The sequence below is a fragment of the Glarea lozoyensis genome, assembly GCF_000409485.1.
Source record: "Glarea lozoyensis ATCC 20868 chromosome Unknown GLAREA1, whole genome shotgun sequence".
NCBI lineage: Eukaryota > Fungi > Ascomycota > Leotiomycetes > Helotiales > Helotiaceae > Glarea > Glarea lozoyensis.
Window position 1 is genome coordinate 249,256 of NW_007360983.1, and position 23,777 is coordinate 273,032.

Consider the following 23,777-nt stretch of genomic DNA (forward strand, 5'->3'; position numbering starts at 1 on the left):
ATGATGGTGATGTATAGGATAGATCGACTTGGCAGTGTTTTACAAACAGGTTTTAGAGAATAGATGAACTTTGGTAACAGATACCTTAGATCTTTCCTGCTAGGAGGCTTCACCGGGCATGGCTCATGCGGTATAGTCTTGGGCGGATTTATGACATTCTCGAGACATGAAAAGCTTTCTGATATTGCCTGGAAGTCCCACTCACGGCGAATCGAAGAACGCTTCGTACTCAGGCCGAGAGGAACATCGGGTTTGTAGTGAGCAATTGAAAACTTTTATTCATCTTTGGGGAATGTTCTATAGGGTATAAATGTAAGGTGCCATAGATCGCGCTCTCGTTGAGTATTGGAGAAAATTTAGCTGACAAGTTGCGATCGTGTTTTAGTCTGGCTGTTGCATCCTGGAATAACCAACTTGGAATTCGGCGCTCTTTCCCCTACATCTTTCTTCAGACTACGGCTAGGGAAGATGCAGTCAATCTCTTTGCGAACACAATTGCACACAACTCAGCCTGCTTTCGTAGCATGTGAACTTTCGCTGCTTGCATGACTGGCATCCGAGAATTGACTTCCGATGAGCTAGTCGTTCCTTTTAGGGCTCTGCCGACATCATAGCTGCTTGTTAGAGTGATATAATCAGATTGAAAAAGTACAGAAATGAGATGAGCCCGAGTATATATCTTGAGCTAGTGAGGCCAATCGCATTACTCCAACGATACGCAAAGCTTGACCAGACACCAGGGCGTGCGCTAATTCATTGGACACCCGCAGTACTTTATCGACAAAAACGTTGGTTTGACCGAATTTCTGACTTCTGAATAGACAGGATTAAAGTCTACTTAAGGCTATCATCTGATCAAAAGACCACCACAATTTTGTGATAGTCCAGGTAATAAGCCCAAATTATATTACGAAGCTGTCCAATGAATTAACGCACACCCTGGTGAGAGACTGGATCAACCTGACTCGTTGATTAGGTTTAGGCTAGACATTTAGCGAGGCGATCGGAGCCGTTTCGTATAACCATTACCCGATTCAGCTCGTATAACGTTTCCTTCTTTCGTTTAATGCAGGAGAGGGAGATTATTCACATAAAGTATTTGTAAGTACTTACTTCAAGTACAAGTCGGGTTCGTACCCCACCCCGCGTCATTAACAATGTTTCTCCGGCAGTGAAAAGCTACGATTTTTTGTTTTGGATACTCAAGCATTATTAGTAGTGCTATGGGTTGTCGATCATAGAAATGTATATAAGGCAGTAGGTATTGGGGGTGTCATGTCGCCCTCAAGCGCTGTTGTGCCTTTATTCCTCTTCGCTTCCTCCTTGTACAGGCCACTTCATTCGGATCAATCCATATCTCGTGACTACCATCACTCTCTAGTCTTGCTAGTATGTTGTTCAGACTATTTCTCAGTGTGGCAACTCTTGTTAGAGTAGTTTTCGCGCAGAACTCCTCACTGCCAGAAGTCGATCTCGGGTATGAAGTCTATCGAGCTGCGGACTTCAATGTAAGCATGTCATAATCAAATATTGGACGGTTTACTAACATAAGGCAGAGCACTGGGAACTTCTACAACTTTCCCAACATCCGATATGCTGCACCTCCGATTGGTGATCTCCGATTCGCACCTCCTCACGCTCCTGCCGAGAATCGATCATCTGTTATCAATACTGACAGCACCCCAAGGTATGTACACGGTCTTAGCATTAGTGCAACGTTCTTGCAGCAGTACTGACCAGATTAGGAGTTGCCCACAAGCCACGCCAGAATGGCAAGGATCATTAATCCTACCCTTCCTCGGGAGTCTCATCACAGGACAGCCATTCAACTCGAGCGAACCATACACACCCCCTGGTGCAAACTCCAGCACCACAGTTCCAGCACCGGGTCCCGACGAGTCTGAAGACTGTCTTTTCTTAGACATTGCCGTGCCCGAGAGTGTTTTAACAAACGCGGGTCAAGGCTTCGGCGCTCCTGTTCTTGTGTGGATTTACGGTGGTGGCTACACCATTGGAAGTAAAACTAACAACCCTGCTGGACTGCTTGCTGCGTCGGGAAATTCGTCAAATGGCGAGGTTATCTACGTCTCTTTGAATTATAGGCTCGGCGCCTTTGGATTCCAGGCCGGTCCATCTTTCAATGCTGAGGGGGGTGTTTCCAATGTGGGCTTGTATGACCAGCGGTTTGCGCTCGAATGGGTCCAGAAATACATCCATCTTTTTGGAGGCGACAAGAATCGTGTCACGGTTTTTGGCGAAAGTGCAGGCGGTGGAAGCATCATGCATCAGATCACTGCGTACGGCGGCACCAAAGGCAAGGTACCTTTCCAACAAGCTATCCCTCAAAGTCCCGGTTGGTTTCCAATTCAGTCCAATGTCCGAACGGAAAACACTTATCAAGCCTTTCTACGCTTGACGAACACTTCCTCTCTTGCAGAGCTCCGCACCATGCCCTCGGAAGATCTCATTCGCGCCAACGCTCAACAAGTCACCTACGAATCCTCGTGGGGCCAGTACACTTATGGTCCGGTTGTGGATGGAAGCTTTGTACCACTGCAGCCAGGACAGCTTCTTGCACAGGGAAAATTCGACCAGGATGTTTCCGTTATGGCCGGTCACAACGCAGATGAGGGAGCTTTCTTCACTCCTCCATATGTTCGGTCTGATGAAACCCTGGAATCGCACCTAAAAACCATCTTCCCTGCTGCACCGCAACAAACGTTTGACTACATCACCAAAACTCTGTATCCACCAGTTTTTGATGGATCTTTGCCATATCGCGACCAATATTCCCGTGCTGCTTTGATCGTTTCAGAGGCCATTTTCACCTGCAACACGAATTATTTGATGACTGCATCTGGTAACATGTCTTACTCCTATCTTTTCGCTGTCCCTCCCGCCTTGCACGGTCAGGACGTTTCCTACACGTATTACACTGGCGGGGCTCCATCCGATATAGCGTTGGGCGCCTCTAACTTGACCATTGCGAACGCGTTGCAGCAATTCATCACAAGCTTTGCCAAAGAGGGTCGGCCCAGCGCAGATGGCATTCGTCCTTTCAACATGTACGGCCAAGATGCCTCGGTTCTGAGGCTTAATGTCACAGACATCGACGAGATACGAGATAGTAACGCAAACGGGCGCTGTGCTTGGTGGCAGAAAGCCGTGTACTGATGAACTTGGAGATTCAACGGCAGCACGGCTTGCTGTAAAGGATGGGAAGATCCTACTGATTCTTGTACGTAGCAAGTGGTCTGTATTCTTGTATTCTGATTGGGGAGGCTCCACTTTGACATAGTCATCTTGTTACGTTCCTAATGATAAGCTGTTTTATATCAAGAACAAGGCAAGCTTAAGCGTTAGAGTTTCGCTATCAATAATTCTAACCAGACGTTAGAGTACTGACCACGAGTGAGGTTCATCTAGATCTAATCCAAAATCTACGTATTTGTTGGACCATAGTACAAAGCTCGTAAGCTCGATTTAATGACATTTATACATTTATTGATCGATCTACAGGCACAATTAAATATATGATCATATCTTGTAAGAATATCGGGTAGATAGTCGAGTAAAAAGAAAGCGCAAAACATTCCAAAATAGATTCATCCTGAACTTACATACAGGAAAAGTTCGATCAACAAGCAAAACAACACCATCTTCTCAATCGCCTCATCTTTCCACCTCAATCAGACAACTGACCTAGACGAGCCTTATCCGGAGGTTCAACTGCACGATTGTTTCCCTTCTTGTCTCTTTTTTCAATCCGCTTCTCCTGAATCAAGCCATACAGGCGATCCGTATCCTCGGCTTTCAAGGTGGGAAATCTTTCACGCAGCAATGTGTAAATATTTCCTAAGAGGACTATCTGTGACGATTGCTTACTTATACCGCCACGTTGCTTTATCACATGAGCTCACTCGAGCTGAGATAAGAAGAACGGGCTGGAAGAAAGTCTGCAGCGAGTAATAAATGCTAGTGTTGTGTAGTGCAAAATATTTTCGCTAGGAGCTTAACCCCCAGCGAGATTGTAAATTTAGATACTTACTTACCTATGCAGTCTTACACTTGCTCCTAAATCATATAAAACAGCCGTCGTGTTTGTTGTCTTCCAAATCAGCGCCATCTTAAACGGCGTGTGAAGTTGCTTCGCCTTCTTACTCCAGTGTACCCTCCTGCTTCGAAGTTTAACTCGAGCATTCGCTCCTCCCCCTTTGGTCTTGCAACTGTAAATTCAGCCTCGTCAAAGTTCCCACTCATGGCAGAACCCTCCGGCCATGGCAGTAGAACCTCGATGGTCTCGCCTCTGAGACCTGTTAAAGGTTCCAATAGTGCCTCCTCTGGCACTCTTATACCAGAATCAAGAATATCCACAATCAAAGTACGGGAGGGTGAACTGGCGAAAATAGGCCAGAAAGCTTCCCACGCAGCTTCAGCGGCTTTGGTGCTTGTAGGGTTGAAAACATGATTAAGCCAATAATCAGAAGCTGGCAAGTACATGGGATGGGAAACACCAAGGATAAGATGAATATGAGTAAGAGCTATGTGGCGCGCGGGAACCAGCGCGAGGAGTTGGTGAGCGGTGGAGATCCAAGTGCAAAAGGTTATGGATGAGTAGAGGAATGCGACAAATTCGAAATAGCTATATGACCGGATTAACTCAATCTTGATGTACGTTGTACACTTACATCTGTCTACAACTCAGTAACAGAGGCACTACCTCCCATCCATCCTGTACGCTCTTGCTGTTGGCGATCCCTTTCTGGTGATCGCAGAAACATTCTTTTCCCCTCAACGGATGCAAAGTTCGTGAGTTCTCAAATGATGTTGGGCAGCGTACGTGCTTGATTTTGCTCCTACGGCCAGGGTCATAGCTATGAAGGTGCTGTACTGTTCCATAGAAGTGAAGGACGTAGGCGTAGATTTGATGCCGAATTTCAAGTGGCAGGCTACTCAGAAGCTGAGAATGGACCTGTGCGTGCAGTGGAGGGCAGATTTTTCTAGAGCCTAAAGAGTGGAGCGCCCCTGATGAGATATTCAATATATGAATATATGCTGATTTGATCGAAGAAAGGTAATGCTTGAGCGTGGATAGATGCATCGTGAAGTTGCGGTCGAGCTTCGATTGCGACGGGAGCACCTTGGCGCGTGAGCACTGCCCTGCGTGGCGGAAATCCTGGCGTACAACTGGGAAATTTATTCCTATTGGCCCGTATTACAAGTAACGATACAAGGTAAAATATTGGCCCAAAGGAATGTAAATTCCCGGTTCTAAATTCCAGCCCGAATGTGCAGTATCGAGAAGTTGATTCAGTTGAGTTAGAAGAAGATACTTCTAGTTACCTAGACTAAGCGAGCCTAAATAGAACAAATTACGAGGCTTTTAAGCGAGATGGTACCCCTTTTTAATAAAGCTACCCTTCGACTTCTTAATTTTCGACTTAAAAAGTACCATCATGATTTTGACGCAGTACTCGTATATGGCACACTTTACTAGATGAGATCTCGTGTCTCAATCCTGTGCAAGACAGGATCATCTAAAAGTCGAAAAATAATTGTTGTTCAAGTGTGCAGATTTGGCCACAGCCTAAGCGGCTTTCTGTTTATAACCAGTTTGTCAGAGTCCCGAGAAGCTTCAATCTGGTAAAGTATTGTTTTTATCTTACTTCTCAGATGTTCTGTTGGCATTACTCTTATGCAAACTAGTAAGGACTCATAATACGTCTAGGAAATCTTGAAAACAAATTCAAGATGACAGTTTCCTTGCAACTCATCACTCTCAATTGTATATTAAAGAGCCATTTTGAAGTCAGTAAATTCAAAACTTATCGCTTGCTCTACCTCATCTTCCATGCAAAAGATCAACATCTTGCTGGTTCCCAAACTTCATAGCGACATTCAGTCCGCAATCTCAAAACGCTTGAAGATGAGATCAACAAAGATCTCTCCAATCTCCGAACAAGGGCTACAATAAATCAGTAGAAGCAAACAAAAACACAAACCCAGCAGCAAGCAAGCCTTACACATCTTCAACAACCTTCTCAACCCCCGTCCGCGAATCAATCTGTCCACCACGATTCTTCGCCGGCCACTCCCCGAAGCACGGTACTACCCCGTCAATAACCTCACCATTCTCATCCTCTTTTCTCACAACCCCATCAAAAACTCGTCCTCCCATAACCTCCTTTTCAACCCACATCGGCCACTTATAATACTCCAGCATATCATCCGGGACATTCCTATGTAAAGGTCTGAACCATCGTCCTGTCGTCCCACTGTTTTCGCGGATTTCCTTAGTAGGATCACCGTTGTCTAGATGCTCGTTTTGGGTGATGGGCGTCATGACTAGTTGGAGGGCTATGAAGTGGGATTGCAAGATTTGGCAGGTGCGGTTTGCGGGATTGATTAGATGGTTGAAGGAGGACTGGGGCATGAAGTAGCTGAAGTGGGCGTAGATTTTGCGGAGTTCGTGCCATGCTGTTGATGATTTAATACTACTCCTCAAACACTGATATGTTATAAACTTACCATCTCGTGATGATGTAATCAACGCCCTTGCTGCAGCAAGTAACATTCCGTAGATTTCAACCTCGACGACGTGGTCGCAGAGTGGTTGAATCTTCTCTAAACTTGCTAATGCCATTCTTACCAGTGAAGAATCTACGAGCGGTGCTTTCATCATTGCCGGATCTACTAGCTTCTCGCCATTGTCGTCAAAAAGATGCTCGAAAAGGATTTTGTCTTTTCTGATACCCATCTGGATACCGACCGCGACTGTACCACGTATAAACGTCATGTACTCAGCAAGACCATCATCCATATACACCGATTGGAAGAGCAGTGCGAAGCAAGTAGCAAGCATAGCATTGCCTTGTTCAAATCGTGAAAGACCCTTTGTGATCGCAGTATTGAGGGCCGAAATTGCTGTTACGCGATGGGACATGGCTTTTGTCTTCAATTGTTGTGAGGTTACTGGGTCTGCGTTGACTGATGCCATGTCTTGAGCTGAGAGAGCGAGCATTGCATGGAGTAGGTATTCATGCTATATTGATCAGTCATCCACTCTGTAATGATCTACTATAACACCTACATCAGACGAGATAACAGGGATGTCATGCCGCCAAACAGCATCACTACCAATAGGATGATGTGGATGTGCTTTATCAATGAAATGGTGGAAAAGCTTGAAGTCGAAAGCGTTGTAAACAGGTCCGACAACTTGGATTTCGGGAGCTATCGGCGTTTGGACAGGGAAGTTCGCATTTCGTGTTATTGACCTGATCTGAACTTCCTCCGCTGGTGGCTGCAGTTGGACTGGATCCGGCCATCGGCATTGCATGTTACGGTGTGCACAATAATCACATGACGGTCGATTCTCTTTGCACTGATGTGTCTTAGTAACGATATCTATATATTACGTATGATGAATGCTACTTACTTTGATTCGTGCTCGCTTGCAATTGTAGCATCCTTTCCTGGACTTCGTATGGCCTTTTCTAGGACGTTTATCCGATGGTTTTCTCTTACTCCCTGTATTATCTTGATCATACTCGAAAGATTTCGGTGTTGTGCCTGCCAAGTTATTTGGAGTCGAGTCATTGTGTTGACTTCTCCCTATAGTCTCCGATGAAGTGTCTGAGAAACTTTCTATTACCGCGCCGAGTAATAAGTTTGCCATTCCCAGTTCAAAGTTTGTGAGCTTTTCGAAGTATCGACGTATACTTGAGAGATATTTTGAGAAAGGTCCCCAAACCGTATTCTATATCTACGTTCGATCAGCGCTTCGAACTGACAGAATGGCTGAATAGTAATCTTTGATATGATCAATTTCAGCTTCTGGACATTGGGGCTGTGTAAGTTCCCAGAGCAGTCAATTTAGTGTTGCCTGGACCACAATTTTGGGGCTGAAGTCCGAAACACGGGACTCATCCAATTAACATCAGAAGTGAGCGCCTTCATTCTTGGCTCAGCAAACCTCACGTGTCTCGAGATGCCTAGCCGTCGATCACAACCCCGGATTAATCAATTTTTCTTCCATTTCGGAGAATCTGGAGCATGACATCTGTCAAGCGAATTGAGGAATTGCAGTCTCTATGAGAAATATACTTGAATTTCGCTTAACCTAGATGCAAAAATAACACCCCACTTTGTTCAGATCGTGTCATAATGTATTAGTACACAACTTAGCAAGCCGCCCACAACAAGAGAGAAAGGTTTGCGAGATACTGCGCAAACTTGATGTGGCTTTAAAGTTAGTCTTAAGAGTTCAAAGCCAACCCCTCATCTCAGCTCCTTTGTTCCGTAGAATAACTATGCTCTATTTCTTCTGCACGTTTCTCCGAATGCCTACGGCAGTTATCCTCTTCAGAGAGCTCATCAAACTCTCCTGGAAGTAAGGGAAAGGATGTTAGTTTATGTCGTATCGCGTACTCGTACGCCGACTGTTCGACCTCTCCCTCTAGAACTTCACGACCATCTCTTTCGCAGCATTCGATACCCTCAACAGGTTTTGCACCATATCTGAGAAGAAGATCAACCATCTGTCTTTGCCCCCTTGACTGCGCAGCAGATAGAGCACTTCCATATTTCTCTGTATAAACATTTGGATCGGCTCCGTTTTCTAATAAAAGGACCGCAACTTGGTTTGCTTTCAACTGACGTATTGCGTAAGCGACTGAAACGGATTCCATATCGCATCCAGGTCGACTTGCGAAAAAGCTATAGTTTGCCCATCCGTTATGAGTGAGAGCTAGCAAAGGCATTTCCCCATACACACCGCCTTGCTTGTTGACGTCAGCATTACAACCTATGAGGAACTCAACCACCTTCTCATGTCTCTCGTGTGCAGCCGCGCATAGCGCGTTACCATAAATAATTCCGGTGGCGTTGACATCAGCTCCATGAGCGATGAGTATCTGTACCATCTCTAGGTCTCCTTTCATAGCAGCTTCAATTATTGGCAGTTCGACTTGATGCTTGACAGACTTTACACTTTGGGCTTTAGGGTAATCAAAGTAAATTGATTCATCGGTCAGACCCCCTGGTAAGTTGATGCCAGCTCCCTTTTCCATAAGATATTTTACCATGCTGAATGTCGAATATCGTGCTGCTAAGGCCAGAGCCCCTCGATTTTCTATTCGAGCCAGGGCATCAGGTGAAGCCTTCAGTATGTAATCCACAATGACTTCGCTATTAAGCTGAATTGCTCCTAAAAGGGCGTTTCCAAGTCTTCCACTTTTGCGGTTGGGATCCGCTCCTCGAGATAGAAGAAGTTCAACCGTACTTTCTAGAGTTCCATGAATTTTGATATCTTCATTACAAAACTCAAGACCATGTATAGCAGCCGTCAGTGGGACGTTATTATGACGAAAATGTGTTCCTTGAATATCTTTGATTTTTGGCGGATTGATATTTGCCACCAAATCGAGTAACAACTCAATCATGTTTTTATTGCATTCCTTGGCCGCAGTTGACAGCGGTGTATTACCTTTGTCATCACTAGCATCAATATCGCAACCAAGCTCACGCAACATCAGAGCGATGCTCGGAAGATCGTGTAATTTTGCGCTATGCATGAGTCGATTTGACGCGCAATTCTGTCGGTCGAGCTTCGAATGTATTACATTGACCGTGCTGTGCGAAAATAGTTCCAGGTGGCCAAGGAAACAACGCAAGATACTCACGTTTCCTCCAATGGCCAATCTGATAAAGTCATGCCAATCGTTGAACTTCGCCCCGTGATCAATAAGAAGTTGCATCATTTTCATGTCTTCATGTGCAACTGCCAAATACAGTGCCGCGGATCCCCAATGGCTAGCGCCATTCTGCCCTTCACAGTGTAAGCTGACACCATCTTCGAGGAGGCATCTGGATATTTTATAATCTTTCTTTTTAACAGCAAGCATCAGACTTGATCCGTCAGTACCATTGTACAGATCAACGTGGGCCCCGTTCTTCGTCATCGATTGCATAATTTGAGGGGAGCTACCCTCGACAGCAGCTTTGAGCAATGACTCGTCAATTTTTGTTGTTGCTCGACTTTGAAGCGACCGGTCTCCCACCATTCGCGAAGAAGAAAGTAGATCCTATTCGATGCAGCTAGGAAAACAGGAGGTTCTACTATTCCGCCCTTTCTGATCCAGTGTCGCTTGAAGGCGTCTGAAGCTTCGTCGAAACTTCCTAAGAATTGTTGAAAGAGAATAGCTAACTCGTGGTCAGGGTACGGATTCTCGTGAACTTTCAAGTGCCACAGCCAGTGATCTTCGGGGTAGTAGAAAAGAGTATCCGCGGGTGATATACTATTCCGAGGGTCTGCACGACGATATGTAAGTATTAGATCATCAGCAACAGTTTCCTGGAACGATAGAATAATGCCTGCCCATTCCATTCGGCCCGGGGCATCTAGAGCAGATGAATAATAGGTATCGGGCCAATATGCGCCCACATTGTTGAAAACAACATCTTCGTCAACTTGGTGGCGTAGAAGAAGCAAAAGACATAGCTTAGCAGCAAGGGTATTGGGATGTGGGCTCATGGTTTCCGAAGCATTCGTGAAGTGGTCATGCACAGAATGATGAGAGAACTTGCAAACCCCAGCTGCTTTGTCAACGACTACCAGATTCCGGCACGCTGTCAAAACATAATCGATATCCTCGGCGAGTGGCGAAGCTGGAAACAATTTCTCTTCGCTTTCGTCTTTATAGAATCCGTCAGTGTCTTGGCTGACAATAAACAGTAATTCATTGGGAGTTGGAGGTATCCGACTGCAGACCAACCATTGGAACGCTCTTTTAGCAACTATCGGCTTGTTTCCATGTTCTTGTTGGATGTCAGACCATATAGAATCGTACAAGCCTTTCAACTCCGTTGGAAGCTTTCCAAGGTAGCTTCGAATGTCGTTCTCACTTTCTAGTCGCCTTAGCTGGGCAATTTGTAGCTTTGCCCATTGAAACCTGTCTCATTATTGGTTCAAGTTGCTGCTCAGGAAGATAGTTCATACTTACATGCCTCCACTTTTCTGATTTAAGGCCGTGCAAATTTCCTCTCTAAACTTGACAGGCATGTTTTTGTTCCAGTACTTGTTGCACGGGAAGCCTTCTAGATATACATGTGGATGATAAACGGATTCGTGTATAAATTTACTAATGTCTTTTGAGTTGCCTGACTTGTCGACTTCCACTTCGACCACGTCGCCCAGCAGATCCCTGATATATGGCTCAGGGCGACTGGAAAGCAAGACTTTGACCGGCCTTGAGGTTTTCCCAACAAGAGAATTCAATGTTTTGATTAGAACTGCTTGAACGTCCTTCTGACATTCATCCAAAGCGTCAACTACGATGAATGTTCGAGGGAAGATATCGACGATATTAAGCAGCTCCTGCTGGATGTCGCCTACGCCGAGGGCCTTGGAGGCAAAGCCGTTCTTTTTCTTTATCATGTATGCATCAAAAAGCGGCTGTTGGATTGATTGCCCGTTTCGAGAAGAAGCTAGCTGGCGTAATAAACTAGACAAAACTCCTAGTGATTTTCCACGGCCAGCATCACAGTAGAAGTATGCAATAGCATCATCTGCGCCGAGCTCCAATAGCAAATGATCCACAAGCGTGGTCACAAGTTTGGTCTTTCCAGTTCCAGCTAAAACGGTGTCAATACATGTCTACAGTCATAAGTAATCAACGCACCCGATCCGTTCAGCCAGAAAATTCCAGGGGCATGGCTAGTTTTCCAATCTGTAAGCAAAGTGTGGTCCAGCAGCCATTGTCCTGTGTTCTCTACACGGCCAAGCTTGGCGTTAGAGTGCACATCTTCAAATGGGAGCTCGGATATCCACCGAAGAAAATTAACCCATTCCTCTGTCTGAACCCAGTCCACAATAACATTTTTGTTGAAGGTAGTCTGTAGCTCTTGTAGTAACCCCTTTAGTTCGGTGTGCTCAGCTCTCGATTGCTCACGCAAAATTCGAGTGCAATCACGTTCACAGTTTTCCGCCTCAGACTGGACTGCTTGATCCTGTTTCTGGCACTCAGCGATGAGCTCTGAAACCTTGTCAGGATTCAAATTACGTTGAGCGCAAGAGTTCCAGATTGACCTGAATATAGCTTCATTGCCGTGGCAAGAAATGTTAAAATGGTCACATATAGTTGGACTACCGCGTGTCGAAGATTTTCTTCTGCTTTGGAGGGTAGATTGTCCGTATTGTTGAGATACAAAATTTCGTACACCTTACAACGATTGATGAGATAACCCACGATGTCCAGTCCATAGAGGAGGACTTCACTTTGCTTGGCATCGGCGAGCGTAAACTAGGCGAAAGTTAGATGTTTTCAATATTCATATTTTCATTACTGACCTGAAGAAGAAGGCGAATGCCCGCCCAAGATAAAACCATATGCACTGGGTCTACACTAGAGATAACGTCTCCTATTCCCTTGAACTTCTCCACCCAGAACAGGAGCTTTTACACCTTATCACGGAGTACGATCTTCTTCCCTCCAAAATCGACCATCCAGCGTTTTCCCTCATGCTGCCTGGCCTGTTTTTGGACGGCTTCTTTAACATCGTCAAGGAGGCAAGAGGTTTCAGAGACATTCAACTTTTGTGAAATTGAGGTTCCAATAGCAGCTCTTTTCTCGGCCGACAACTTGTTAAGAGCTCGCAGCCAAAAGTCCAAGCCATCCGGTACACTCGCCACTATCGGTTCAAGACTCTTGCATTCATGGCGTTGGGAATCTGAAGCGGATACATCTCGCTTAGAGTGAACTGAAGCGACTGAGGGCGATGTTGAACGAGAAGACAGTTTGTCTTTCAGTCCATAGAACAACTTCCTTGCTCGTCGGCGAGGGGCTTCTGACGACTGCATTTCGAGAGATGGTAGAAGTGGAAGAACATGCGACCCCTCTCCTCTCATGGCAGCATTTCATCTTCTTGTGGTTGATGAGGTCCGTACTACTACACCACTGCACTATCTCGGAATGCGCAGTAATTATGCATTCGAATCACAGCTTTGCAACCGTTCAACGGCCTCCTGCAGTATTCCTGTCATGTTTTCGTTTGACGGAACGCAGACTCCAGGGACGGTTGAAACAATCAAAATCCTCTTCATGCCCAGAGCGAGGCTAGACGCAGTGTGTAGTGGATGGACTGAGTTTCAACACTTTAGTAAATTGTTGGGTTTGGCAGTACCTGAAGCCTCGATGGTTTTCACTCGAGCTGTGAAATATGGAGCACGAGTTATGTTGCGCAGGTGGTGGTTAATTCCAGTAGGGCAGATGTTTGGCTTTGTTCGGCCCGAACTCGGTTGACCCAGTTTCGTGTAACGTGACTGTGTAGCTGTAAGACAGCAGCTAGTCACGTGACTTTTCCATGTTTCTTGGACGCAAGTTTTTCGGAGAAACGGAATCATCTCACGGACAAGACTTGGCTAGGTTGGCATGAGGCGACGTTCGATCGCTTATTTTAAGACCCAAGGAAATCGCATTTCAGCAAGTGAGGTCATCAGAGGGCTTATTGGAGGTCAAGCCAAAGACATTTACTCCCATTCGAGGAACGTGACTTCCACAGCTCACTCTCTGTTTCGACTCCCGTGTTGCTAAGACTTGTCGCGTGGACTCCCCAATCCTAACCGAGATCTGGTCAAGAGATTTATTGTTATATATTGCACCTAACTCACCTGCAATCCACGAGGCAACTCTCCCTGCTCGTTTTGAAGCATACATCCACCGGTGATCCACAGACCAACATTTCATGGGGTATGTATTGACTCTTGGGCTGCTAAACATTAATTATAGGAAAACCGTCTCAATACGATTACGATCATAAAAGTCCACTCGGGTCGTCCAAAGAGGCAAAGCCCTTGTACCCCATACTCAACATCGCGGTTCAACTTGCATAGCAAACGCTTCGTCCACGGGCCAGTCCAAGAGCTCCGTTCCTCCTTCGACCCGTACTGTACATCTCACGTTTTACAATTGTTGTCGTTGGAGACTCGAGTCGCGGCAAAAAGACCTGATCCACTCGTGACATCCTCTGGACCGAGCAAGCGGGCCTCAGTGCCTCACGAGTGTGTATCAACTCGGCTACGCCATAACACGCCAAATCAGTCTGATTATATGCTTTGAGGATCAGTGCCAATACTTATCACGGAGGAGAGGCGCTCTTTCACATGCTGTGACCTGCTCGTCTCCTGATCCGGCTCTCATTCTCCGAATATCACTCAGCAAGCGACCATTAGAAGCATCTTGAACACTACACCACAACTGCCCCTCCCAGCTTTTCTGTCTTGTCTGCCTTGTTGCAGCTGCACCTTCATCTATTCGGAAAATCTTTCCCCCCTACGGAGAATATTGAGCAAGAAAACCCGTGTTGTATATAGATTAGCCAGTAGATTCCAGGTACGTAGAAAGTCTCTACTCTCACGTTATCCAACTACATACATAAGATACCAAACTCGGTGCTGCGGATACCTAGTTCATGGACAGCCTTGTCCGGCATTCTTACCAGCTAATGGACGGGAGTGGAGTTTCAGAGCTCAAATTGCATGCGCCTTCTGGCCGGTCTGTCTGTACATTGTGCAATCTAGTCGAACTATGTCTGGTCACCCTGTCATTTGGGTCACAGAACGATCATGCGGGGCCGAAACCCCACTACTTTGTATCTCACTTCCGTTCCCCAGGTATAACCAAGGCTTTCGGCTGCGCTTGAGGATGATTTGAAGTCAGGTCTTTTCCTCTATCGAAGCTCAAACCATTGCTGTTACACCTGTGGGCATGCCGTCCTATTTCCTCCAAACAGACTGCCATTATTTCTACCGTACAGCTTTGCGCGGTTTGAATATTTGCACCTCCGTATCACCGTTGTATGCTTGAAACTGGCACGCTAATCACGATGCCTACCTCTACCACTGCAGTTCGTACTTTTACGATGCCAAAATCCTTGAATGAGTCGTTGGCGCAGCCAGGTCAACCGCAGAAAGCTTCGGAAAATGGCCGTTCTCATGAGAAAGTCAAGAAAGTCAGTGAAAGTTTTACAAAGGAACAAAAAGATCCTTTGGCTAGTAATCAGCCAAATTATAAGCAAGGAATCACTTTTGCCGCTCAGGATAAGCTACCTAAGCTCCCGATCCCAGAATTGGAACAGAGTATGACTAGATATCTTGCTGCTCTCAAACCGTTACAGTCACCAAGAGAGCATGCCGAATCTACTCAAGCTGTTGAGGAATTTTTGAAGAGCGAAGGACCGGAGTTACAAGAAAGATTAAAGAAATATGCTACTGGAAAGACTAGTTACATTGAACAATTTTGTAAGTAGTGAGGCCTAACGTTCGAAATTGCACTAACAATTCTCAGGGTACGATTCATACCTCAACTTTGACAATCCTGTCGTTCTCAATTTGAATCCGTTCTTTCTTTTGGAAGATGACCCAACACCAGCGAGGAACAATCAGGTCACCCGAGCTGCCTCGCTTGTCGTATCAGCATTATCATTTGTTCGTGCAGTAAGAAGAGAGGAGCTTCCACCCGACACTATTAGAGGAACGCCTTTGTGCATGTATCAATACTCTAGACTATTCGGTACAGCTCGCGTACCAACTGAAAACGGTTGTCATATCGGGCAGGACCCAGAAGCCAAGCATATTGTTGTTCTTTGTCATGGTCAATTTTATTGGTTCGATGTTCTCGACGACAATTCGGATTTGATCATGACAGAGAAGGATGTGTCCATCAATCTCCAGACTATCGTTGATGACGCTCAGAAAACTCCTATTCAAGATGCTGCGAAGGGTGCTCTAGGTGTTCTCAGTACAGAGAATCGAAAGATCTGGTCAGGTCTAAGAGATGTAATGACGAGAGACGAGGGCTCAAATAATGCAGATTGTCTTGGAATAGTAGACTCTGCACTATTCATCTTGTGTCTAGACTACACGGAACCAGCATCTGGGGCAGATCTATGTCAAAATATGCTTTGTGGGACAAGTCAGATTGAGAAGGGTGTTCAAGTCGGTACTTGTACAAATCGATGGTACGATAAGCTGCAAATTATCGTTTGTAAAAACGGAAGTGCTGGAATCAATTTTGAGCACACTGGTGTGGATGGACATACTGTGCTACGCTTTGCCAGTGATCTTTACACCGACACAATCTTACGATTTGCTCGTACCATCAACGGCCAAGCACCGAGTCTTTGGGCATCAACAAGTCCTGACCCGTCAAAACGTGATCCAGCCAGCTTTGGAGACGTCAACACAACACCTCATAAACTTGAATGGGATATGGTTCCTGAGCTTGGAATAGCACTCCGCTTTGCCGAAACTCGTCTCGCTGATCTCATCCAACAGAATGAATTTCAAACTCTAGACTTCAATCACTATGGCAAGAACTTTATGACTTCAATGGGCTTCTCACCAGACGCATTCGTTCAGATGGCATTCCAAGCTGCGTACTATGGTCTTTATGGTCGTGTAGAATGTACCTACGAACCCGCCATGACCAAGATGTTCCTCCACGGTCGCACTGAAGCAATCCGCTCAGTGACACCCGCATCCGTCGACTTCGTCCAAACCTTCTGGGGAGAAGTCCCACCTCAACAAAAAGTCGACGCCCTCAAGAAAGCATGTCAAGAACACACAGCCAACACCCGGGAATGCGCCAAAGCCCAAGGCTGCGACCGCCACATGTATGCACTCTTCTCCGTCTGGCAACGCGGCGTCGATGACGACGGCGCTGAAGCAGCCTCCTCCAACGGCCTCAGCTCCAACGGCTACTCCTCCCCCATCGAAGGTTCCGTCGTCGGCTCACCCCCGCGCTCCACAGACCTCACCGAAGCCCTCTCCACACATTCCCGCAACAACTCCTCCTCCTCTCCCCGCCGCCACCGCGCCCCCCCTCACATCTTCCAAGACGCAGGCTGGGACAAGTTAAACAATACCATCCTCTCGACCTCCAACTGCGGCAACCCATCGCTCCGCCACTTCGGCTTCGGTCCTACCTCCGGCGACGGTTTTGGCATCGGCTACATCATCAAAGACGAGGGCATCTCCATCTGCGCATCCAGCAAACACAGACAAACCAAACGCTTCGTCGACGCACTAGAATCCTACCTCCTCGAAATCCGGCGCATCCTGCGCTCCACCCAACGCCGCGGCACCTCCCCCAAAGCGTCCCGCGCCCGCGAAGCGTCCGCAAGACCAAAAGCCGGCTCGAGACTCAAGTCCCGCGGTCGCGTCATCAAAGCCACCGGCATGGAAAAGGAAATCGTGCAGGATAGCACGAGTAATACGGCGAGTGACGATGAGGGACTCGGTGGTTGTAAGTATTCCCTGCGTGCTACTCCTGTTTTTATGTGTAGATTTGAAGTGGTGATTGGGACTGATGAATTGGTTTTTGCGGCAGATGGGTTTTTTTGATGCGGGGATGCTTTTGCAGGCGTTGAAGGCGAGGGGGGAGGGGGAGGAGGGGGGGAAGGAAAGGGGGAAGGAACGGAGGGAGGTTGGGAAACGGTTGAGGTTGAGTGAGTATTAGGATTTGAGAGTGGAGAGGAGAGAGGGAAAGGGTTTTTCTGAGATTTGGTAGGGGATACGAGAGGGAATATAGGAAATTATGGAGGTTGTGTATGAGCTATATGTCATGTATTCTTTATGAACATCTTTCTTCGATATCTCGTATCAAACACATTATTCGCTTTCTACCTTTAAAAATTTCTACATCCATCCAAACACATTAATTCCTCTATCAGTATCAAGATGCTAAATCAACAGTTTCGACGAATCTGTTATAAACCATGGTTTTAAAAGAAAACGGAAGACGAATAGGTTATAACACGTAAAAAGGTTCTGAGGTATTTTACCCTACCTGTTAAGGGATTGACCAATTTAGTGTCAAATCAGAACAGTGTTTTGTACCGAAAACCCCAGAGAAACGAGGGGATAAGGAAGGGTCAAATCAAACTCGACAGAATTTATATTATAAATTTTTCTAGCGTAGGCAAAAGATAACTCGCGTTCCAATCTTTCCATACATCTGAGCGTTCCTATCTTAAGCCTAGAAACAAGATCCTTTTATACCATTTCATTACAAAAGCTGGCATAATTTTGTTTTTCTGAACAAAGTTTTTTTGGGAGGGGGGGAAATTTCTTATGTGTTTTTATTAATCGTTTAATACAACAATTGGTGAGTAAATTCTATTATTATGAAAGAGATACACATTCCACCCTCCCATACCAAAACACGAGATTCAAACTCCTTCTCATACTCCTTCTCATACTCCTTCTCATACTCCTTCTCATACTCATCTCCCCACTTCGTCTACAAAACCCAATGGCACCCCCATTCCATTCCCACTTACCAAAAGCACCCTCTCACACCCTCCTTGATCCAAGAAGAGCGATACATATACCCACATCTCTCCCCAAACACCCGTAACAACATACAGGAGCACTCCCGTCTCACATCCCAGAACCGAACTATTCAATCACCCATCCGGTATAAACGTTATACACGTCTCTTGTACCCCATAAATACATCGAAGGAGAATGCAGAAAATCGTAAACAGGGGTAAGTGCCAACATCACGATGTGAGAGCTCGAGGATATGGAAACCTGGAGATCATTAGATTCCATCTGTGATTCGATGGACAGGGTGAACAAGAGTGTTTAGTTACTAGATAGGTGGAGGCGTGTAACATGGAAGGACGTTCAGCAGAACGGTGCGAATGGTGGTATGTTTTAATACTGTTTTTCTCTATTTCGTATTATTCTACCATCTCTCTACTCTACTTTCCTCCACTCTTGTTTATACGCCTACGTATCACACCTCATCCATCCAACACCTCGACACCTCATCCACCCCGCTACCACTGTCGTCAAGTCTATCCATCCTGACTGTGAAATCACAAATCCATCATCCGTAACGCTAATCAAACCACCATAAGCCCATCCCACCTCGCTATGCAGAAAAAAAGTGCAAAGTAAATCGCTGATGAAGTCCGTAAACAACAAAGTCAGGCTCGCAGTCCATTGATCCAGAAAGCAACAGCAGGGCGGAATGATAGTAAGCGTTGTTGGACATTCTCGAGAATGACGGCAGACGCCTGAATGCGATCGCTAAAGACTTGAACGTAAAAATTAAAGCAGAAAGCGCATCACTTCTCCTCCCCCTTAACGTCTCTTCCCCGCCTTCGCAGCCATAGCCATCAACTTCTTCTTCTTCTCCGCCTTCTCCCTCTTCAACCGATTCTCTTCCGCCAGGGCCTCCGCATCCTCCTTCCTCGCAATCCTCGTCGCAAACTCCTCTTCCTCGTCGACCTCAAACGCCGCGGCTTCCATATCAGAAGAGACATCCGACTCGTAATCCGGTTGATCGTCTTCCTCACCTTCCTCCATGTCGTCTTCCTCGTCGTCTTCGTAGCTATCGTATCTATCGCGTCGGGAACCAAGAGCTGGGAGTTGACGACCATATCTATCTCTTTCTCGTGATGATGAGGCGTGTGAGGATTTCTGGCCGGGTTTGGCGCCTGGCTTAGGTCGTGCAGTTCCTGCGTATCCCGTCGTTGCTAATGCGGCTTTCTTGATCTTCTTTTCTGGTTCCGGTGGTGGTGCTTTTCCATTCTTGCCCATCTTTCCGTTTACTCCCGCAGACATCTTACCGTTAATAGCCTTCGCACCAGGTGTATTACTAAATTTCCCTCCCGGACCTATATTCTTTGACATCTTTGCCGCTTTTGCAGCTTCTATCTCTGCCCGTTCACGTTTGCTGATCGGTTTTTCGATGCGCTTATGTTGGATTTTGCCGATCTGAGCCATTTTCTCGGCATTCTGTTTTCCTCTTGCCATGATTTCTGCAAACGAACCTTTCTTGAGTGGTTTGTCTGGCTTTTCCGTAGCTTTCGTATCAGTCGGAGGAGGTGTTGGTTGCCCATGTTTGAAATTTGATGATGATGTTGCTGTTTGTGTAATTGGGGTACGATTACTTGGTCCAGCATTCAGCTTCATTCGTTCCATCGATGTATTAACCCCTCCAGGTCTATTCATTTGCGCCGGACGCGAGCTATCCGTAGGCCTCGAGGAATTTGCGTTCGTCTTCTGTAGCTTGTCTGCCGGTCGTCGTAAGGCGTCGCCATCGGAGGACTTGCGCTTCGGTGGCAACAAAGGTCGATTCGTTTGTGCGGGACTTGGTTCACCAGAAATCGACGCAAGGAGGTCACCAATCTAGTAATATCATTAGAACATTCTCCAGAGAAAGTGAAATAGTATCGAAGCGCATACCGGCATCCTGAAGGTTGTGCTGCGATCCCGGGAAAGGCGCTGAAAGCCGCTGTGTAAATAAAGCCAACTTGCTGTGAACTTTAGAAATTGACCGTGGAGCCTTCGATCCTGAGAACTTAATGCCAACTTCGCCACGAGCTTGATACCATCAGTCCAATAAATCTGTTTCCTGTCGAGAGAAGGTGGTGGCGGAAGAATGCTTAGTTATGCTTACGTGGAGGGGTTGACTCTTTAAGTTGCTGGATATTTTGAGCCTCAGCGATTTGTTCACACGATGTACTCCTCTGATAAGCCTAGCCTTGTCTGGATGCCTGAGGCAGAATAAAGTGCTCCTGACTACAAGGGCGAGCAATGAATTCCTTACAGTTAGGACAGATGTCAAATTCAGTTATACCTAATTAAGACTTATATCCTTTTTTGAAGATACTTTTCAGACCGTCTGTCTTATTCTAACGATGCCTCGCCTATTGTCTTTTAAATATCCTTCAAATCCCAAGTAAGGTTACCGAGCACCTCCGAGAACCCTCCGAGAGATTTTGTTCCGAGACAAAGCCAAAAACTAAGAAAACTAAGACCGCCAGAACCTTTCATATTTCTTATTCTCTATACAAAACCAATACACTTTAGTAATTATTCTCAAACATAACATATCTGTTAATACCTAAACCTAGCCTTCAGACCAAATGCCAAATACCAAGCTACTCGCCTTTAACTTTAAAGCTAACAATAGCCCATCGTATTCATCATCTCCCCTTTTACTAGCAACATACTAAAAGAGAACTTGTTAAGCCGCATCGCTAGCCATAAACTTGTCAAGGTAAACAATCAAACATTTACGACAGGAAATTGGATCATCACAAAGGTTACGAGTACGAGAAAGTCAGAAGGGAGAGCACATTTTGGAGAGAATCGTTCAATTCGAATACGATCCCGTCTAAACAACTACAGTATCCAACTGCACCTGCGTTATGTCCTGCACCCTAAACACCAGAAATGCTCACCTTCCCTGAAGGTATCCTACATTTCGCCCCCCAAGAAGTGTGGTCATCAAGTATGTACAAAGAAGAGAAGAAAAAGTTAGAAGATTTTGGTCGTTATATTCGTCAAGCTTGTCCTCCATCTAATCCAGATATCCGCAAAAACGATATTTGGTAATTTATGCAATGTAAGCCTTTCCGACGGCGCTCAATGCGGTTCCAGATATGAGACGACCATCGGACGCCATGAAGTAGGAGTATCTCTCGACAAAATCTTGAGACTCCAACCATGGGATGATCTCAGCAAGGAAACCAGCTTCGTCAGTTCCGAGATATTGGAACTCGGTAATCCAGACTGGCTTGTTTCCTCCGGCAGTGTGGGCCTCGGCGACGTGGGTCTTGAAGTAGGAGATGGATGAGTCGAGAGCATCACCATTGTACCAGTGGATTGGGACGAAGTCAATGGTGCAGCCTGAGCAAGAGTCCACGAAGTTCTTGAGGTAAGTAAGACCCATTGGGGCGCCGCCATTGGTAACGGATGGAGCACCGAGCTTGGCCTTGCCTGCGAAGGGTTGCATGTGTGTCTTGTAATCAGCAACGGCAGTGGAAACACCCATGTTGGATTGCGCAGACAAGTCAGGCTCGTTGAAGGCGAGGAGATGAGTGGATCCGGAGGAGATGGCCGAGTTGGCGTTTGAGGCCCAGGAATCATAGAATCCAGCCTTGTTACCCCAAAGCATGGGAACATACTCGAAGCCACTTGGAATGGTACCCTCAGATTGTCCCCAGTTGTAGCACCAGCTTGCCTTTCCACTGAATACTGAGAGAACGGAGTTATCATTGAATGCGACACCACGCTTGCCACCAGATGAAACAGGTGTAGAAGCTGCAGTAGAAGCAGGAGCGGCTGAAGTTGCCAAGGTAGTAGGTGCTGCCCGAACAACTGATGTAGCGGGGGTGGTAGCAGCTGGTGTGGGTACGACTGGAGCAACTGCCGTGGTAGTTGGCTCTGGCTCAACGACGTGCGAAGCAGCCGCAGCTTTGACTTGTTCGACCGAGGCGGCCGCAGGTGATGAGGATGGGACCACGACTGGTGCTACTGAGCTGCTGGAGGCTGGAGCTGGAGCAGCATCTGCGACGGGAGTGGCAGAAGGCTTGACGAGAACCGTGGTAGTACGGACTGGGACAGGACGTCCAGTGTGGAAGGATCCATCAGCGCCTCTGGAGATCTGCACCTCCTCCTCGACCATGATCATGTAGCTGTCTCTCTTCTGGTGGAGTCTTGCGTGGTTGTGGACGACACCAGCGATAACATCCTTAACCAGCAAAGAAGAGGCCAAGAAGGCGAGGTTTGAAATGGTGTTGGTACGCATATTTACGGATAGTTGGTTGGCTAGATTTGGTGGTATTTAATGCAAATACGATCGATCGAGATGCGGGCCGTTGACGATAGGTGGTTATTGCGAATGTAGGTTGAATGAGTGTGATTGGAATGCAAGAGCGTTGGAAGTAGAGTCAATCGTCGAATAAGGACTGTGGATAGATCGTTATCGGTTTGTTTGTCGGTGAATGAGTTCGATGGCGACGATGTCAAAGAAGTCTGTTTTTGTTTGTCTGATGTGTGATCTGCTGAATGAATGTGATGATTGATACCTGCGCTGCCTTGCAAAGGAGCGTGTTGATGACAAAAGTCGAAGGAGAGTGTGAGTACGATCGTCAAGGTCGAGTGCTCGAAAGAGGTGTGGTGGTGGGAAGACGAGAAGGGAAAGAAGATGCGGGCGGGAGGGGGGAGTCTATGTACTTTCGGACTCGCTTGATCGTCCCAAGGTTGTTGGCCCGTGTGCGATGTTTTTGTCGTCCTCTCATCTCTCGTCGCACACACAACAACACACCAAGGCGGCGCTGTTCGTACCAAGGAGGCTGTCAGACTAGTCCGGCACAGGATTTCGCGGTCCAGACTTCTTTTTCCTCGCCGTCTCCCTCCGGGACTCCTTGTCGTCCTCCTCCTCCCCATCGCGAAGCCCACATGAGTCTGTCGAGCCCGTCACCTATCAAAGGAAGAGTCCACCTGCGCGCAACACCCGACTGGGTGAATACGCCTCCACCCACCCTCTTCTCTCTTCATGAAACGTCGAACCATGAAGCATCCATGTAGGAGACGTCGACGTTGTGGCTCCCCTCGGTCGGGTCGTTCATTTCAACCAACTTTTTAGCTCAGGAACCAAGGGGTTGGCGGCATGGCACTCAGGGGAACATCCCAAGCTCCGATGCGCTACAGGGTTAGTCCAGCCCTTGGACACAGGATATGCGCTGCGATTGGCGTCCTTTTAAAAGTCGACGTGTTTGAACTTTGATGTGCGGCATTTTGAGATGACCGTGATTATTTTGGCTGGACTGGAAACTTTGAACGGACCACGCTTCTCGACCGCACCACACCAACACAACAACTTCCACAACAACTCCCACAACAACTCCCAGCCCAAGCCTTCGGGCCTCACGGACAGTCGTGTCGTTTTCAAATTGGATCAACAGGAACATTTCTG

The 23,777-nt window shown here is 46.7% G+C and overlaps 7 protein-coding genes across 7 annotated transcripts; 2 read left to right on the forward strand and 5 right to left on the reverse strand.

The window, feature by feature from the left end:
- Positions 1–1,391: 1,391 nt before the first annotated feature.
- On the forward strand, positions 1,392–3,174 carry GLAREA_08735 (alpha/beta-Hydrolase; the record flags this gene model as incomplete). The annotated part of the gene is made up of 3 exons (XM_008077696.1): positions 1,392–1,508; positions 1,557–1,687; positions 1,746–3,174. The coding sequence occupies 3 exons, from the start codon at positions 1,392–1,394 to the stop codon at positions 3,172–3,174; spliced, it is 1,677 nt and encodes a 558-aa protein (XP_008075887.1).
- Positions 3,175–3,685: 511 nt separating this feature from the next.
- On the reverse strand, positions 3,686–4,500 carry GLAREA_08736 (uncharacterized protein; the record flags this gene model as incomplete). The annotated part of the gene is made up of 2 exons (XM_008077697.1): positions 3,686–3,901; positions 4,162–4,500. 2 exons carry the CDS (start codon positions 4,498–4,500, stop codon positions 3,686–3,688), a joined length of 555 nt encoding a protein of 184 aa, XP_008075888.1.
- A 1,398-nt stretch (positions 4,501–5,898) lies between these two features.
- GLAREA_08737 (Zn2/Cys6 DNA-binding protein) lies at positions 5,899–7,678 on the reverse strand (the record flags this gene model as incomplete). Its single annotated transcript, XM_008077698.1, has 5 exons — positions 5,899–5,965; positions 6,024–6,477; positions 6,529–7,042; positions 7,091–7,384; positions 7,439–7,678. The coding sequence occupies 5 exons, from the start codon at positions 7,676–7,678 to the stop codon at positions 5,899–5,901; spliced, it is 1,569 nt and encodes a 522-aa protein (XP_008075889.1).
- A 607-nt stretch (positions 7,679–8,285) lies between these two features.
- GLAREA_08738 (Ankyrin repeat-containing protein) lies at positions 8,286–12,859 on the reverse strand (the record flags this gene model as incomplete). Its single annotated transcript, XM_008077699.1, has 7 exons — positions 8,286–9,984; positions 10,062–10,952; positions 11,004–11,634; positions 11,682–12,009; positions 12,063–12,302; positions 12,350–12,404; positions 12,462–12,859. 7 exons carry the CDS (start codon positions 12,857–12,859, stop codon positions 8,286–8,288), a joined length of 4,242 nt encoding a protein of 1,413 aa, XP_008075890.1.
- A 2,024-nt stretch (positions 12,860–14,883) lies between these two features.
- Positions 14,884–17,401, forward strand: GLAREA_08739 (CoA-dependent acyltransferase; the record flags this gene model as incomplete). The annotated part of the gene is made up of 2 exons (XM_008077700.1): positions 14,884–15,298; positions 15,345–17,401. The coding sequence occupies 2 exons, from the start codon at positions 14,884–14,886 to the stop codon at positions 17,399–17,401; spliced, it is 2,472 nt and encodes an 823-aa protein (XP_008075891.1).
- Positions 17,402–19,150: 1,749 nt separating this feature from the next.
- On the reverse strand, positions 19,151–20,263 carry GLAREA_08740 (uncharacterized protein; the record flags this gene model as incomplete). Its single annotated transcript, XM_008077701.1, has 2 exons — positions 19,151–20,200; positions 20,258–20,263. 2 exons carry the CDS (start codon positions 20,261–20,263, stop codon positions 19,151–19,153), a joined length of 1,056 nt encoding a protein of 351 aa, XP_008075892.1.
- A 1,150-nt stretch (positions 20,264–21,413) lies between these two features.
- On the reverse strand, positions 21,414–22,607 carry GLAREA_08741 ((Trans)glycosidase; the record flags this gene model as incomplete). The annotated part of the gene is made up of 1 exon (XM_008077702.1): positions 21,414–22,607. The coding sequence occupies one exon, from the start codon at positions 22,605–22,607 to the stop codon at positions 21,414–21,416; it is 1,194 nt and encodes a 397-aa protein (XP_008075893.1).
- Between the last annotated feature and the right edge of the window lie 1,170 nt (positions 22,608–23,777).